This window comes from Canis lupus, chromosome 8 (assembly GCF_011100685.1).
Source record: "Canis lupus familiaris isolate Mischka breed German Shepherd chromosome 8, alternate assembly UU_Cfam_GSD_1.0, whole genome shotgun sequence".
In the NCBI taxonomy this organism is placed as follows: domain Eukaryota; kingdom Metazoa; phylum Chordata; class Mammalia; order Carnivora; family Canidae; genus Canis; species Canis lupus.
The window spans coordinates 35,648,770-35,668,072 of record NC_049229.1 but is presented as its reverse complement, the minus strand read 5'-3'; the positions used below and the strand labels follow the sequence as shown (position 1 = coordinate 35,668,072).

Below are 19,303 nucleotides of genomic sequence, written 5' to 3'. Positions count from 1 at the left end.
AAAGTACTGAATTGCAATCTGATCATTCAGGAACAACTGACTTCAACTGACTTCAGAAGCTATGAAATTGAACCACATAAAAACTGCCATTTTTGTAGATCAAAAGTGGTCAAATTAGAAATTTGAAATTAGAAATTTCAATTAGAGGGGCACCTGGGTGGCTCAGTTGGTTAATCATCTCTCTTTGATTTCGGCTCAGGTCATGATCTCAGGGTCGTGGGAAATGAAGCCCTGCATTGGGCTCTGTGCTCAGCATGTAGTCTGCTTGTCTCTCTCTTTCTCTCTGCTCCTTCCCCTGCTCACTCTCACTCACTCTCTAAAAATCAAAATCTTTAAAAATAAAAAGAAATTTCACTGGTTCTAATTAATATCTGGAAAACCTCTTGTGTACCTATAAGGAAAGCCATGGAGAAAATGCTTTGGTTTGGAGACCCAAGCCCATATCCAAACTATAAGCAAAGGAGGAACACATATGCAGTATGTTTAGCTCATCTACTATCTAGGTAATGGTACAACTATTACCACAAAACTCAATCCTATAAAAAGCTTTCTAGGTACTCTGTATCACCTTATATAAGGTATCAGAGAAATTAATATGAATCTCATTTAGACAACAGGCAGCAGAGCACAAATCATTTACCTGTCTCTGGTAAGTGATTGGTTTTGTGACAAGTAAACAAAATCCTATTGACGGCATACAAACTAAGTTTTTATAGGGTAGTTCATTTAAGAATATATTTTTCAACTAGAATAAAAATTTCTGTGATTTGATGGGAATTTCAGTCGAAGCAATTGATAACAAGGAAAGAGAGCCCCAATACTAGTATCTTGGTAAGTAATCACTTAAAAGTAAAAGAGTAATTGAAATAAACAATTTGTACTTAAAACACAAAAAACAAACCCTACCTTCAATGTTTAAAGGAATTATTACAAAAAAAACAAAAACAACACTCCAGGATATGAAGTGACATTTTGACAGGTGAACAGATCGATACTAGTTACACGTAAGCCAAATACATTCTTATTTGCCTCAAACTTACTTTGAAGACTCACTACTTAACTGTGCTTAACTGTGCTTTCATTCCACATTTTATAATGAAAGTAAACTTTTGCAGTTCTTACAACTTCACTTACATTACCAATTGAGTGTACTTTAAAATCCCTCTAATTCAATTATGCAAGCCTATAAAATGAGTCACACTTTCAGACATGAACACAGGTAATACAACAAAATTTCAGAATTAGCAAAAGCATCAAAACACATATACTCAGACACACACACACACCCCACTATGAAGTGAGCACTACTCCTGGGACACTAAATGAGTTACGTTCCAGACCACTCCTAATTCCTAGTCTCAGTTCTTTAAGGGAGTAAGAAATTTTATCATCTATATAAATAGAAAAAGGGGAATGTTCTTGCCAAAAGAGGAACTACTTTTGTAGTTTCTGGAATGTTTTTATGAAAATAACTATCAATTCAAACTTACTTGCTTTCAGTAATCTTCCTAAAATCAAGAAAGGACAAGTCTACTTCAAATTATGATTATCAGGCTCTATCTTCTTTAGCCAATTAACCAAGTTGAGTTGAACAAAAGTTCTCTTAATGTAGCCTAATAACCTCAAAATTTCCATGTTTCTAGGCAGAACAAAAATGCTCCTTGCAATATCAAACAATCATAAACACACACACATTATGCAATTGCCTGTTTATTTAGTGGCACCAGTTTTGCAAACTAGAAATTATTTCTACTTTTCATCTCACATACAATCTGCAATCATTCACAGGCTGAATGCAATTTCTTCAACAGACTTAAAAAAAAAAGTACATTCTTAAAGTTAGAACTGAATTCACATGTTTTCTTTGGACCAGGAAAATGGTACATAATACAAAATATACATTTATGGAATTTCTTTAAAAGTTTGGATCACATAAACAGCAAACAGTGGGTGAGTTAACTGTGGAGAATTTCGTTATACATTGTTTAGGAAAAATATTTCTTCAGTTGTATTAGTCTTACATTTATAGATTTAAAAAATGAATATATATATAATGAAACATGCTTTTAACATGTATATGGTCTCTCCACTCATAACAATTATACAAATTAAGTGAAATAAATCATTTCAAGAGTAAAACCAACTATTGGGGTGTATTACTACAAACAAGATATTTTCCTGCAGATATGCTGTTGCCTTAATCAATGGCTAACCAAGTAAGACAATTGGTTTTTGTTTCAAAATTCCCACAAATGGGAATTGAATAAGCTATAACTGAACACCCAATTTTGGCAACAAATGCAACAAGCTAATCAATTTTTTCATGGTCGTTATATTTTAATAGAAAAATCCCATTAATCCTGTACATTAATGGCCATATGTTACATCTTATTTTAACTTTCTGTATCACTAAGTAAATACCTAATTCCTTAGAATTTGAAGTAAATTATACATTTAATGAACTCTTCTAAGACTAGGGAGCTCAAAATCTTAAAACCTGAGTGAGATCTGACAGTTAAACGTGTTATGAATATACTATATTTGCACTATGCAGGTCAGAAACATTCCAAACTTTCAATTTCCATTTTTTAAAACCCCTTTTCTATTGAGTTTCACGTGGCAAACTTAAGAGTGATGTTGTCCTCCAAAACTAGTACAAATGCTCTATTTTATTCATCTTTAATCACTTGCTTTTCCCCAAAATAGTCTTTAAAAAAGAATTATTTTAATGCCAGGATCTAGTTTAGTCTCCCATCCACCTCTTCTATCTTTTAAAAAGTGAAACACTTCCTTAAAATAGACTCTAGTTATTTTGATGCCCTTGAAATTTTTATGGGCTTTGCAGGAAAAAGGCTGATGGATCGCTGCATATTTGTAAACTTTGGGGAGTTATGTACATTACATGAATTTTCCTGGGTAAGGAAGTTCCTAGGATTTATCAATTTCAAAGGGTCTAGGAACGTAAAAAGTTAAGAACCACTGCTAAAATGATTTTGTACCACTCACTGTACCTAATTATTACTAATTTTGTTCTGCAGCTACCCAATCTAAACAAATCTTACTTCAGATAGTACCATACAAACACAAATTTACTAAATGTTCTTTACTGAATCAGGAGGACTATATAAAAGAAAGGAAAAACATTAAAATTTTCTAAACATTTAATTCAATAAGCAAGCTAATAGAAAACTATTTTAGAGCAATTAAAGGAACAAAACGATTGGGCTTGGGGTGAAATAACCTTGCATTTATTTTTCTGTTTTTAAGTTGAAGCAGCAATTTTTATCATTATCTCCCTTGCTGGGAAAAATCAAATGATCTGAAGAAACAAAGGTCGGTTCTTTGCTGGTTTATGTGATGCAACAGTTCTTAATAATATACAGCTGGGCTTAAGGAGGACCTTCCTATGGCTTTTAAAATAATTAAGAGTAATCCTCTCTGTCTTCCTCACTGGCATCTCCCCACCCCTTAATCTCCCAAGTTTTCTTATTTTTGGCCCACTTTTATATAGTGTTATTAATTGGCCTTGGTAAGGTAATGCACCCAAGAAAACAGAATTGGCCTGCTTAAAAAGAGACAGAGAGAGAGAAAGAACATCACTAAGAGGGTAGTAGAGGAAATAAAGCAACATTTCTGCTGGATGAGGGAGGGAAAAAAAAGTTACTTTTTTGTTTTATCAATTCAAACAACATATTCCCCCATCTAATATAAGATGTCAACTACAATTTCAACAGATGTGAGTTCTTCTACTTGGCGCACTCCTACGTGCTGGTAATATAATCGGGGAAAACATAAGAGCAGAGGCCATTAGGTTAATATATGTATAGAGCAGGTAAAAGGGAGAGAATCTGTGTGAAGGTGAACAAAAACAGAAATGTTCATTTGACAATGAAGTGGAACCAAATGCCTCTCATCATTTCTGTATGGCATTCTGATTATCAGTAATAACTAACACTTGAGACATATTATTCTGACCAACAAAACAGCAGTATTATACTCCCAGCATTTAGAAAATGTATTCTTAAATATTTCAAGCATATTCTAAAGTAATGTATAATTTAAAAATACAATCCAAAACTCATGGCACATTATTGAAGGAAATAAAGTAAAATTAGGCTCCTAAAGTTTTAAACTCTAACGAAGTCATCCTAATGTCTAAAAGAAAAACTAATTAGACTAGATCACTCAAATTACAAAATGGTCATCTCACCAGCAGTATCTGCAAGCAAAAGTATGAAACTCTTTAAGGTTCCTTCAAAGAAAAACCTCAAAAGAGAAACATCTATGTATTGAAATATTTACATATTTTCTACTACCAAATCCTAACGTAATACTGTACAAACATCACAGGCTTACACCTCTAATTCAAACTTTATGAATTAAAAGTATATATATGCCATGAAATTCAAAATTAAAACAAAAAAGAAAACCTGTAACCAATTTTGTCAGTTCTTTCAGAAATCACAAATTGAATTTGTCCAATAAAGATGGGCAGTGAAATTATCTTAAAAATTAAAACATAGTAATCATTTGGCTAAAGCCAGATATTAAAACTGGCAGTGTTTTTTCAAGAAACAGAATTTTTCTTAAATTTTTATATATGTGTGTATATATACATACACACACATTATACATATATACACACGTGTGTGTGTGTGTGTGTGTGTATATATATATCTATATATATATATATATTTTTTAATGCCTTAAACTCAAACTCCCAACAGTATTTCCAGGGTTGGAGAATTCTAGGAAATCCATGACCTATTTCTCTGCCTGGCTGCTGTCAGCAGGAAGAGTACAGGCCATTGGTTAAAAGGTAGTGAGTGAAGCATACTCCTCAGTCCAATTCTATTACTATGCTGAGTAAAATTTTCTTCTGAGATTTTTAACTTTGGGGAAAAAAAATAAATGAAGAGTTTCAAATGAATAATGGAAGTATAAATGAGCTCTTCAGGGCAGAGACCTGCCTTGTTCGGGAAAATTATCTGGCAGACAGTAGGAGGGCAGTAACCATTTTTTTGAATGAGTAATTAAGTTATAGTATTAACATACATTAGATTATAAATTGTACTCAAATGTAAACTTGAGCGCAAGGACCTATTCATTTCTTTATAGTTCCAAAGTACTTAGCCTAGAACAGTGTTCTGTAGATAACCCTCAATACATTTTGTGGAAAAGCTGAATTATTAGTGGAATTAATATGTGGTCAAATGGATGAATACTAAAAGTGTTGGTATAATTCAGATTATTTGAATTACATAACTGATTTATTCTTAATGTACTATTAAGAATTTACATTCTTAATAATACAATTTGTATTCCAAATTTCTTAATGTACTAAAAAAAAAATAAGTGGCTGGAACAGTACACTATTTGCACGGTACTCTAGAAGCAAGCATTATAATTAAAAATGTTTGACATAGTTCTAAAGCAAATTAACAAAAATACCTACCACTTGGATTTTTTAAAGTTAATGCTAATACTGAGAACTGCTTCTGTTATCTGTAAAAGTATATTTCTTAAGAAAGTGGAAATTAAGAGAGCTTACCTTGCTAAAACAGTAAGAGATCAGTGACATTTTTTAATGTTAAGGTAACAAGAGTCTGCTACACAAAATGGATTTCCTATTAAAAGCAGCAAATTGAGTTCGTCCTATTAAAACACATAAATGAAAGTACATTTGAATGGTATACTATCATCACACAAGAACTTTCATCCTCCAAAGAAAATAACATACAACACATGAAAAAATTTCGAGGCATTGCCCTGAGATGCTAATTAATTAGCACACTAAAGGGGGTCGGGAAGGCAAGAACTTAAGTGGTACAAAAATGAAGTGCACAAGAGAGGTGCAAAAGTGCCTTTTAAAAGTGTGGTTGGTTCCCACCACCACCACCCTCTCCCCTCCCCCCCCAGAATCAAGAACACACATAGTCTATTATGATGTATACTTCCTTTTTTACAATGAAAAATTATATATTGTATGGCAATGCTGACTCATGTGGAAAAGATTTAGTCTTCTCAGAGAACAATTAATATAGTTTTCTCTCACTTCCAAGCTTCATTTTCAGTACTAATAATGTTAACAAGGAATATCTTAACCTCTTTTTATTTAAAAATTCTCAACCCCCCCCCCCCCACCAACCTCTAAGTATGCTATTATGGTCTGAAATATAGCTTTTCATCACATATTTTTACTTGTGATTTAACAATTTTGCATCTCAAAATCTAATTCAAGGTTTTGAAATTTCTAGAAGTAAAAAATTCAGTCTACTTTAAAAATTAAGGAGTTGTCTTCTTATACTAGGAATTTAGTTTTCAGCACTAGTAGGTCTAGTAACCACTCTACACTAGAAGCACTGGTATCTACTGAATGCACACTGAGATGCTTGCAAAGCCATAACAGAACATTGTCATACTTCGCACTCTACCACAGATTTAGACACTGAGCATTTATTTGTAAGTTTGGAATTGGTTCTGTAATTCCAACTGTTAGGAATTTCTAAATATAAATAGTACTTGTTTTTCTTCATTCATGCTGGATTGAGATATAAATTAAATACAATTAAATTACATTGAAATCTCCTCACAAATAAGAGGGATAACGAAAAGGTTTTGCTGGTATGTAACTACTTAAATCTGAGACATTTCACATTACTTTGCCCACTACTCCCCTAACTTTACATTAGTTTTTAAGGCTATATATACAAATATGTATATTTCCAAGTTAGGGAAAAAACAAATATAACAGAACTGATTATACTACCTTTTATACAGAGTTTCGATTTTGTATTCAATGCTGTATTGTAATCTTACATGTTAATAGTTTCCTAGTGGAGAATCTGCCTACTGAATGATTAAATTACACGGCAATAAATACAATATCCAACCTAGACAGACAAAAATACAGAAGGGCACAAAACAGTAGTCTTTTCTGAGTGACAGATTTAAAAACTTACTTTCACATGCTTAGAGGAATTTAAGCCTAAATTAGATTAGGTTATTTTTATATCTACAATTCTTTAAGCTTTGAAAGTTATTTTTAAAGGCCAACAGCTAAATATTAGCAACATGCTATATTTCAAATCACAAATACATCTTAACTACTTGGATTCTAAAGACATGGGCCAATGTAGAATCACAGGCAAGCACACACTCACAAACACAAAGGCACGCGCACACACACATACCTACACACACCCCTACTATAGAGTGTTAGATTGTCAAGCTCTGACAATTATTTTAATGAAACAGTAGGCAAATTCAAGCTGATCCACATCTTAATGAAAAATAAGCAGCCAGAAAGAAATCCATTAAAAAACAGATTAAGAAACAACAGAGACTTAAATCTTGTAGTCTTTCTAATGGAAGGGAAACAGTTTCCATCTGTGCCTTGCAGTACAGTAACAGTATTTCCCAATAAAAGAGACTAACATCTTTCCCCATGAGAAACTTCTCATTTACAATGGCATGGTGTTTTAAAAGGGTGAGGTAAAGGAGGAATTACACATACATGATTAAATTTCTTGTTTGTTAAATCAAGCTTTATTGATAAAATGGAATTCAGAATACCTTACTAGGAACAGCAGCAGGCCCAGCCAATCATGATAGCAAAAACGTGGCAGTCTCCTACTATATGTAGGAAGCTGCTGCTTATCAATTAGTAATTCAACGTAAGGACTTGTAAAAGAGGTGCAAAGAATCAAGGCATTTTAGCCCCAAGATTGATATTCTTATGAATATACTGTATTACCTGCAATACTCCTGGCAACAAGGCAAGAACAACCTAAAAGACAGTTAAAGGAAGGGACCAGCTTTATCAACAGTGCCAACCTCACTGCCAAGATAGTTTTCAGTTAACTCCCTGCATATTGGGCTTCGTAAGATTTTGGAATTACTCTCCATAATCGTGTGCACATTTGAGCGTGTAGCTGACATGGCTGCTGCTCTCCCCGTCCCAACCCCAAGTCCAAACACGACATGACTTGAAAGGGCTATATATCTGTTGCATCACACAACAAGCCAAACATTTTTTTGTAACTTTGATAGTGATTTAAAGCAGTTCATAATTAAATATGAGCATTTTGTACAAGGACAATTACACTTTACAAAAAACAAAATCATACAACAAAAATTGCTGGAGTCTGATTTACAACATGAATTATGGTTTGAAATCACGTTTACATAAGTCTCAAATTTACAAAAAAACAAAAAACAAAAAAACAAAAAAACAAAAAAACCAGTCCTGGGCTAGCTGTTGTACGGCTGAAGCTCTCTGGTGTGATCCACTCTCACCCATGTCTCATGTCCTTCTTTAAAGTTGAGGATGGATGTTTAAAAGGTTCAAGGAAGTTGAGCTGTACTCTCCTTTGGAGGTGAAGGTAAACTCCATGGCTAGATGAGCAGTTTTACCACATGTCATCAGTTGATGTAGAGTCCTTCATAAAAGGAAACAAAGCAAAACAAGGAACTACATTAAAGCTGAGAGGTTCCAACATATTACTTTCTGGATAATGCAGAAAGATAGGGTTTTGTAAAGCTGACATTTAGACTAACACTTTTTATAGCGTAGAAGTAAGTGTATGTGTGTAAATGAAATATCAGTATTCAATTTGTTAAAAAAAAATGTTAACCCTTTGTTTTGTATTGAATGAAATATCTGAAATAGCATTTTACCATGATGTTAACCGAATGTATTTCTAAACCAGTATAATTGCTAAAAAAATTTATTTTCAATTAAAACCTAATTTTTTTAGAACACTACTTGTATAAACTTTTATTACATAAGAAGAAATTAAGGCTTCAAGTAATGTGAGATCTGAGGATTCATAATGCAATATATATCTCAGAGCCGTGCCCAAATGATTTTAAGTTCCCACTTTTCTGTAAACACCAATACTACAACAGAATTCTAACAGGAAATTCAACTGCAGAATATGACATTCTAATGTCTTTTTATATAAGTAGAATTCTCTATGTTAGGATCTAAATGAAGTATATACTCCATGGTTCTCAGCAAAGGTATTTCCAAATATAAAAACTATTTAGTGGAGCTGCGTATTCTGAAATTCTGTTGCAGCTGCTTATAAAACTCAGAATAATTCAAGATTCTGAGCAGAGCTATTATTCCCAACTTTAAAAAATCATTTAGTGGAGGTAAATCTTTTGAAGCTGATTGCTTGTAGAGGCTTAAAAAAACAAAAATAATTCAAAGGGACTTTCTTCTTTTTTGAGAGAGGTGGCCACTCACCATGATTATGTCCTCAATCACTAGAACTGTGGTGCAGCCAGAATTCAGAGCAATCAATCAGGGGTGTGTGTAAGAGAATGGGTACACTGAACAGCTCTGCAAAAACAGGTAGGAAGGATATGCATTTAGAGTGGAGGGGAAGGGAAAGTAGACAGAGCCAAAATGCTACTTACAGTGTCATCATTTTTGTAAGGATTCAGTCTATTGTAAACGGCTTCAATTACATTCCGCCTAAATTTAAAGAAATGCAGAAAGTTAATTCTTTAGAGCACAAAACTGTTTAATACTTCACAGTTAGGTGCTCATTAAAATGTCAAAGATAATCTTATACTTAGAAATTATTTTAATTCTATTTCTTACTATCAATAAGTGATCCTCACTTTAAGACATTTGAGCCCCAATGATAACTAGAGGTGAATTTACTCTAAAATGTAACATTCCACCAACCCAATTACTAGAAGAAGACTAAGCCATGGTTTAAAAAAAAAAAAAAGCAGTCTACTTCATTTATATATTGTCTATTTCATTTGAACTGGCTTCTGTGGTTATGAGTCAGCAATGACGATGCAGTTTTAAGATATAACACTAACATTCTGGTTAAGAGTTCAATGTTAGTTTTGAAGTAGAAGTAACTTCAACGTCTGTTGCAGTAAAATAATTTAAATAAAATTTACATTTAAATTTCAGCTTTTTGTAATACCCCTTTTAAAAGGCTCGATTTTAAAGCTGAAATTTCCCTGCCGAGTACAGGACCTTATTGAATAACATTTTGTTAAAAAATCTGTAATGGTATTTATAAGTTATAGCCTCCGTACTTCCAAAACTGACTTGAAGCAGTTTAATAGTCATTTCACAGAAAGTCATATTGGAAGAAAAGGTTTCTAAGAAAAGCTTCAAATAGGAATTTCTACAATTACTAGTTAGAGAAATGATTATAAAGAACATGGCTACATTTACAGAATATAGTAGAGAATGAAGGAAATTGTCTAATATCTTTGTAGGTCAATTATGTGGATATCATATAGAGGTAAAACTGTTTGAATTATAAAATTTCTTAAAGTCTCCACTTAAGTTTATAAAGATGTAAGCTTAATTAATATCTGACACAAATTAGTCCAGTTCTATGAACTGGAGTTCACATAGAAAAAAAAGCAAGAAACGCATCCTCCTATCTTCCCTCACAACAAAATCCAACCAACTAGGAATCAACAACCAAAAACAGTGGGAAAATCAGAGATGTAGAAAAATGGAAAAAAAAAATGGCTTAGATGGAAGAAGAGAAAGATGTTCATCCCTGGGATGATAAATTATCCAGGGATTGACAAAATCAAATTATAATGTAATAAAAATGTAATAAATGTAATAATAATAAAAATGACAATTAGAATTTTGTAGTGCTACATAATTTAGTTTAAAAAATTCTTTCACTATTTAATGCTATCAGGCAATCAATGTAACCCAAGCCTCCACTAAAGACAGCCTTCAGTACAGTCAGTTACAAACAATGACATTCTGACATCTATCCTAAACACACGGCATTTTATCATTAATAATGAAAAACAATGAATCACAGGCTAAACATTTGAAGATACAGGTAATTGCATCACTTTAGCCATTAGGTAAGTATACATCTGATCAATGAACACCTAACATTTTTATGTACTGAGATAAATTTTAACAGGATGCAGAATATAACTTACTTGCTTGCCAATTCACCCCCCGGTGGGAGGCTGGGGATGTTCTCACTTGCTAATGTGCGCATCACATGGACTAAGTCAGGGACGCCTTCCCCCTGCTTCTTTATGATTTCTGGGAATCAGAAGTACTTTTTTTGTAAGTGTTATCCAAATTTAATTTTTTAAAAAAAACTGAAACAAAGATAACTTAGGTTTTTAAAGATGGCATTTACCACATCTGAGATTTTCTAAGCTGGTATTAGGAAAAAAATCAAGTTGACCTTTGAAAATTTGACAAAGGGATGCACAAAATAACACAAAAAATGAGATACTTTCCAGATTAACTTCAAAGAATGAAAATAAACAAGATAAAAATGTGGAAAAATGTCATGTTAAAATCAGTATATTACATCATCAAGGATATGGGTATATGAATGAGAATATTCTTAAGATGCCAACTAGTTACTTCTGAGGAGGTCAACTCCTCTCTTCAGACTGGAAACATGTTTCCTGAATTTTGCAGTTTAAAAAAAAAAAAAACCAACATCAAAATTTGAAAGGGAAAAAAACCTTTTAAATATAATGGAATTTACTGATTATATACTAACCCAAATCATTTTTACGTATCTTTGTATTTGCAAAATGATATGTAAGTAGCATGTGCAGGTTAGGTTATATAACTGAATACCACTCATAGCTTAATTTTTGTCTGAAGATCTTTAAGCAGTAAACAGCTATGTAATACCATTTCCTTAGTTCGTTATTTGAACAGGGCATATGGAATGGAAAAAAATCTAAATTTCATGATAAATTTTTACAAAGAAAAAATTAAAAAAACCATACAACTGTATTTAAAATTGTTAATTTCAAAACATCCAGTTACAAAATGGGTCAGTGATATGATCTGCAGTGTTGCCATGTAGATGCATACTGTTATTCATACCACAGAATACCAACAATTATGTACAAACAACTTAAAGAATTCTCAAACTATCAAGTATAAGAAGTCTTTTCTTGGAGTTATTTTTTCTAAATGCAAGATCATACTAAAGGTATTTGTAAATTAAAAGTTCAAGTTTTGCTCAATTATCTGTTTTTAAATGTTTATACTAAGACATTTTCTTTGTCATCATTAGGGCAATAAAATTATCATTCTAGTTCTCAATTTGTAAATACCTTTGAAAATCACAATGCATATAAAGATCTTCCATCCTTTGGATCAAGTCTCAAAATATCAATTCCTCATTAAGGCCACATTATATTAAAAAACAGACACTGCTACTCATATTTCTTTAAATGGCTCAAATTGTCCTTTTGGAATTAAGGCCAAATTTCACCATGTATTATTTTTTTGCCTTTTTTTTTTTTAAACCAGTCTTAAATCTGAACAAAAAGCAAGGATCTCAGATTTGGTTTGCCAAGTTCCTTTATTGTATAATCTTTAACAGCTAGTATTCTACATGGTTCTAATGCTGGAAATCTGCTGTACAAAAATAAAGGGTTTTGATGTTTACCTATGCTGCACAATTTCACAATCTAAAGCTGTAATACACTTAACATACAGTCTCTGCTAAGCCAATACAATTATTGGATAGATAACTAAATACAATAGAAATGAACACTGATGATAAATTCAAGCAATGATAGTTTCAGGTCTAAAAAACATTACCTTAATCACCTATATTTGATGTATCTTACATCTCCTTTGTTAAAATATTGGGGTATTTTAATTGTGAAGAAAATTACAGGAAGACAAATTCTTTAAAAAAAAATAATGTAAGGCTTTAAAAACAGTTAATAACTCCTATTCCACATGGGACAATACATTTAAACTGTCTTACCATTAATGCTACACTAGCATTGCTTCTGCTTTTAAAAAGGAAAACAAAATGAATTTTAAGAAATATTCCTTCACTTGCTCTTGGACTATACATTTTAAATAGAATTGTAAAAAGATTGAATGCTTTTACTAAAGAATATATATATATGTATAGAAGATATGTTTCTCATACTAACATATAAACACATTCTGCTCTTCCCCACTTCCCTCCACACCAAGTCTGAGGGATCCTAGCAGTCATCTCCAAATTAACAACTTTAAAGCTCGGGCAGTCAGCAGAAAAGATTTAAAAAGTACAAGAACAATCTTAAATTGGCTTAGAAAGACCACAAACTTAAGTGATATAGTTTAAATTATGAGCTGAGTCTTTTCATCGCAACCCTAGAGAGAGTCAAGTATTTAGAAGGGCACAGGTAATAGGAGCGCTGAAAAGTCTTTCCTTTGATGGTGTGGACAGAGAAGCCAAAAGTATGCAAAATAAATAAAATGAGGTTTAGTAGGTCACAGCAATTTTGAAGACATGTACTTAAAGAAATAAAGAAAAAAAAAAGAAAAAATATTCAGTGCCTGTTTTAGAAGCTGAATGCAGTACTTTTTACTTAGAACAACTTTTGCAATATAGTTACATTCTATGTTTTAAAATATAGTAGCAATTTTAATTAATGTAATATTTATCCTCTAGTTGCAGTCTTATCAAACCTACCTCAATAAAGAATAATTCATCAATAAAGAATATGAAACTTGATTTGTAACATAGTAATCTCAAATTGAATGATACAAGTATAATACTTCAACATATCAAAAATACTGAGTATTGATGTAAACTGTTCAGGTGGTAATTCTTCCTTGATAAAAAGCAATAAAAAAACTTAATATTATAACATAAAATTATGTATATAAAGCAATTATTTAGAATTGCACCAAAAACTTAAAAGAGTGCACACGAAAGAGAAATGTTGTAATTCATTTCTAAAAACATGATCCTATTTCATAGTAAATGAAACGGAAGTACTTATTCTTTAAATCAGTAAGAAAACATGTACACCCAAATTACTTAAAAGTGCCAATAAATCAAATACCAATTTATCCCAATACATATTCTTATGGTTTCATTTTTCCACTAGCCAGCAGTTTGAACCAATGTGATAACTTGGTAGCATTCTAAATATTTTATTTTACTGTATTATATATATAAATAACATTTCAAAATGATTCATTTAAAATATAAAAATTCCAAGAGCCTTAGGTAGTAGTGAGAAAACAAACCCATTGAATAGTATGTCCAATGAATGAAATACTAAATAGTACATACATATACTAGATATATCACTATCATGTGGGGGAAAGCGATAAAAACAAAATAGCAGCTCTAGATAGTACTGAAAATCAAAACCAATCATGATTCTAATAGCAGACTGATTATAATTGATATCAAACAGTAAAAAGGGAGAAAACAAAATTAAAGTGCATATTAGTTTTAATAATGTAGGCACAGCGGAATATAATAGTGTGTAGGTCAACGCTTACATGCTATTAGATCTTTAACGTGCAAATTCATGACATTAGGAGCCCAAAATGCATTTTAACGCTATCATAGGCATGTCAAGTTTTTCTGCTTAAAGAAACTGCAAATCTATATGCTTATTGCATATATGTAGCGAAATGGAATTCTCTGGGGAGACCTTAGCATTATAAGTAGTAGCTGCATATAAGGTCATTTATATTTTTTCAAATATTTAAAGGCATTACACTAGAGAGTTACAAACATCTTTCTAATTGTCTCAAAGTAATTTGCAGAATTAAGACAAACATATTTCTGGAATTCCCAACTTATTTTTGCTTTTATTCAGCATTTATATTTCTGCCAAGTAGACACCTAGTGTATCTTCTATTCAGGTCTATGTTGTCTTGGTGAGGAAGTTTATGGCTTAGGCAAGATGACTTGAAACAGTTTAAAATATATTTGTAAAAGCTGTGGCATATGAAAGTTTCTAATAACCAGGCTGTGATCTTCAAGTTATTAAAAAAAAAAAGTCCTAAAGATCTTAAATCCGTATACATAGCTTTACACAGAAAGATGGTATTCAAATTATTACCATCATAAATAATCTGCTTATAATTAAATAAACCACATATCAGACTTTCCTGGCATAAAATTACTCATGCCAGTGAATTCATCAAGAATTTCAAAGCATACAAACACTTTTTAGCCTTTTTAAACAAAAGTATCCTGAACAGAATGTATAGGGTCACACTAGTTCTTATTTCTAATATAACTGTAATAGGACAATCAAAAGCATCTGAACAGTTACTACAGAAATGCCCTTTCCCACTTTTGTACACTAAACACTAGATGTCAAAGGCATGTAAAGATCTAAAAGCTAAAATATTAAAGTTTGATTGTGTTGAGGTTTTTCTTTAATTAAAGCTACTTATTTTTTGTTAAATGATCCACCTTCTACTCTGCTTTCCAGGTACTTGTCCAATTCTGCCTCCTTCTTCACTGCTTCTGGTGATACTTTGGGGGCATTTGGAAAACAGATCAATATCACACTCATGTTGTCTCGACTTCCCTGGGAAGAAAAAAGTTTGAGAAATATTATGCTTTTGTCTTGCTCTTTAAAGCCTTGAGAACTTCTACAGCCATGACAATTTTAATTATACTTGCTCTAACATACATATATATATATATATATATATATATATATATATATATATTTCAAGGAGAAAAAATATGCATATGTAGAGAGGCACACCCCTGTACACATATACTACATATGGTATACGGTATAACTAACACTCCAAAAGACAGGAGAAACACTACAGGTTAACCTCCACTACAACAATCATTTTTTTTAATGCTATACAGCAAAAAGATTTCTGAACATTTTACTGGTGGCCTACTTAATTTGAAGTGATACCTAATAAAAATACACAAACATACACACACACACACTCATTCAACAAAACTGAAAATTCTAGTGGCATTACTTACAAGAGGATTTGACCTATACTTACATGTATACTTGAGACACTTATATTTAAACTAATTTGCTTCATAATAAATAGAAACATGGAATTAGAAGTAAAGCTATATATATAATTTAAACATTTTTAAAATTTTCATAATTTAAAAAAATTAACTTTTAGGAAATATATTTATTTTTAAAGATACCTAGGTATGATTAAAATACCTGAATCAATGTTAGCATCCCTAATATTCCTCTCTCTCTTAGGAACTGGAGTTAAATTTTACATCTTAAGTATCTGATTCCTCAATATGGGAGAACTGACCTTATGCCATTAGTTTAAGTAAACCAAGGAATTTAATATTAAAAAGAATCTTGGATAAAAACAGTATAAAATGCGGCAGATGATAAGGTACTGAATAATTTTTAAAATGGAGAATGCAGAAGAGATAAAGTGTTAGATGAGTCCTAATTTACTAGTGTCTGAATGTTACAATTCTCTCAAGAAAATAGCATTTAATTTAGCCAGTGACTATTTAATTCTCAAGAGTTCCAGAATTAAGACCAACAAATGGATACTACTTTTATGCATACTAGAAGGGACAAAGAACATATGCATCACTGTTCGGGTCTCCTCAAATTCAGAAATCAGTAGTGTGCACTAGTAAGTTGCTGCTCTATTTGTTGTTGTTGTTGTTTTTAACATATCTGCTGGATATTACATAAGCTTGATTTGTGTTGGATGTTACATAAATCTGATTTCTAAGTATGATCAGATTTTAATTAAGATTTTAAGTAGAGCTGGCAGTATGCTTATAAAACTACAGAGAACATAAAGATGGCTTTCTATTTCTACATGTTAAAAGAAAATCAAATATGTAGCCTCAGAAGTTTTATAAAATCAACATTTGTTAAAGAAAAAGAAAAAATTACTAACAAAAAATTTAATTCCTCAGCAGTCCTATAAGTTAGATACTATGATCTCTACTCAATAGCTGAGAGAGGCTGAACAATTGGTCCAAGACTATGGAGTACAAAAGTGACAGAGGTAAGCCTGACTCAAGGCCTGACTCAGGTGGGCTCCCTCTTGCTCAGCTTCCTCCTCTGTAAAATAAAGGGGCTGAGCTGGCTCATCTACGATATGATCCCCTTTGATCATCCCAACAACCCCATGAGACAGGGTGATAGTATCTCTTACCTTTTTTACAGTTAAAGAAACTGATTTTCCAGAAAGCTGAAATAGCTTACCTGAAGTCATACACAGTCTTACACCAAGTTCTTCTGACTCCGCGTTCAAGGCTATTTTTATCATATCATGCTAGTTAATCACTAAACTTTGTTAGTGCTACAGATTCATTAGACTATAGTCTCAAAGTACTTCCATGAATGTAAGGCAATATCACATGATAAAAATAAATTATTAAAATTCTAAAATGCTTTTTATTCATTAGACACAGGGGCCTAACCCTCCCCCCCCCATGCCTTTCCTTTTAAGACACACACCATGATATAGTCTTTCTGCCTTTGATAATCTTCTACAATATTAAAAAGCTGAGGTAGTCATGGTTACTAAAAGACCATTCAGATTATAACTCTTGCATATTTAGTAATTGGATAATTTCTAAAAATGTTTCCTAAATGTTCATAATTGGTAAAGAGTATCCTACAGTTTTGTGCCCAAAACTCATTTCTGAGAACTAGTTTCTAAAATGATTAAATACGAGAGTAATAATTAAGATGACATAAAATCATTTTTATCTTTTAAAATAAAGTCTAGCTACCTTATACAAACAGGTGTCGACTACTTCATTGCAAACTTTCTCAAGGTCATCAGTGACTTCAAGTCTGGATCTTACAAAATCACAGAGCTCTTCATTTCCCATAACATCCCAAATACCATCACATGCAAGGATAATGAATTGATCATCTTCTTCAGATCTTTCAATATCATGGACTTCAGGCTCTGGTGAGACAAGCTGCTCTGTAGGACCTTTTCCATGGACACATTTGTAATCAAAGTCCCCAAGGGCCCTCGATACAGCCAGAGAGCCATTCACACGCTGAATCATTACAGAACCACCTGCATTCTGAATTCGTTCTTTTTCCAGCGGATTACTTGGTTTGTGATCTTGTGTGAAGAAGTGAACTTTCCTGTTTCTACAAAGTAAACCTCTCGAGTCTCCACAGTTAATGAAATAAGTATGTTGAGGAGAAATTAAGACACCCACAGCTGTTGACCCACTTCTATCTGCACCATGTTTCTTCTCTGACATAACTCTCATGTGTTCATCAATCTCCAGAAAACCTGTTCTGATTCCATTCTTTACATTTTCCACAGAAGGTGCTCCTGCAGACCCTTTAAAATCCTGGTTATTGGTGATGTGATCTAACAAATGCTCACAGCAGTATTTGGCAACCTGAGAACCAGCATGCCCATCATACACAGCAAAGAATGACCAGGTTTCAAGTCCACTTGGCAAACCGATCACAGCCGTATGTGCATCCTCCATTTCAACTCGCCAACCTTGCATGCTGCTTAGCCCATATCGCAACCCATTACCCTGCCCCTGGGCATTATGTTTTTCCATCTTTGGTTTGTCTAAAAATGCTCCCATTATGTCTTGATATTCTAGGTCTGCAAAGGAAGAGAAACAGAAAAGTTAATAACTATCTTATATATAAAATACATTTCCAACATCCTTTTTAAGAGTGAAAGAGATATAAAGAAAGCTTTAATTAAGAAATCACAACTCAGGGGCAGTCGGTTAAGCATCAGCTCATGATCCTGGGATTGAACCCCATGTCATCTGGCTCCCCACTCAGTGGGAAGCGGACTTCTCCCTCCCTTACCCCTCCCACCACTCATGCTCACATGCTCTCTCTCATTCTCTCTCAAATAAATAAAAATCTTTTAAAAAAAAATCACAACTCTTATAAGCAGACACTTATTGTGTTGCTGACTTAGAACCTAGAGATTAACAAGAAAGAATTGGGAGAGAGGTTGATCAGGCACAACTTAGAATGAACAACAGGCAGAGGGAACTCAGGCATCAAGATAAAAGTAGCTGACATGACACTTCCCCACCAGAAACAACCACCTGAGGTAGAAAGGAGACTGGCAGTGGTTATCAGTTTCCATGAACCAGGACAAGTGTTTTAGGATGCAATGAACAGGTGAATCTCTCTCTAAATTGTATGTGTATGTTAATCAAGAAAAAGCCAAATGAATTCACAACATACCAAAAGCCTACTAATTCAAAGCATCTTGGTTGAATATTTAGGATTTTCTAGTTTTATTCTCAACTACCTACAATTTTGTTCCTACTATATGAACTCTCTGAAAAAGTAAAAAAATGATCTACTCACAATGATCCAAATTTGCACACTCATTCCTTTAAGTGTCTGCTCATATCAGTCCCCTTAACTGGAAACCCTTGCCCCCCTCCCTACTTAAAGAAAAAAGTATATCCATCTTGCAAAATCTAGTTCAAATTCTACCTTTTCCATAGGTTTTTCAGTCTTTGAAAAAGCCATTAGTTATTAAATTACAATAAGGAGTACAACC

At 32.7% G+C, this 19,303-nt stretch overlaps 1 protein-coding gene and 1 long non-coding RNA gene across 6 annotated transcripts in view; one reads left to right on the top strand and one right to left on the bottom strand.

The window, feature by feature from the left end:
- The window catches only part of LOC111097062, a 52,826-nt gene that overhangs the window by 3,711 nt on the left and 29,812 nt on the right, over nucleotides 1–19,303 (top strand). The gene's annotated exons all lie outside the window — the stretch shown is intronic.
- The window catches only part of PPM1A (protein phosphatase, Mg2+/Mn2+ dependent 1A), a 48,140-nt gene continuing 30,531 nt past the window's right edge, over nucleotides 1,695–19,303 (bottom strand). For 3 of the 4 annotated variants that reach the window (XM_038544861.1, XM_038544864.1, XM_038544862.1), the window contains exons 2-6: nucleotides 17,520–18,373; nucleotides 15,225–15,342; nucleotides 10,954–11,062; nucleotides 9,427–9,484; nucleotides 1,695–8,441 (exon numbers count right to left, since the gene is read on the bottom strand). In XM_038544861.1, coding sequence (XP_038400789.1) covers nucleotides 8,412–8,441; nucleotides 9,427–9,484; nucleotides 10,954–11,062; nucleotides 15,225–15,342; nucleotides 17,520–18,373 — 1,169 coding nt within the window. In that variant the 3' untranslated portion in view covers nucleotides 1,695–8,411. Of the gene's footprint in view, nucleotides 8,442–9,426; nucleotides 9,485–10,953; nucleotides 11,063–12,230; nucleotides 13,295–15,224; nucleotides 15,343–17,519; nucleotides 18,374–19,303 lie in introns of those variants that run through there. The other variant, XM_038544863.1, reaches the window with a different exon arrangement.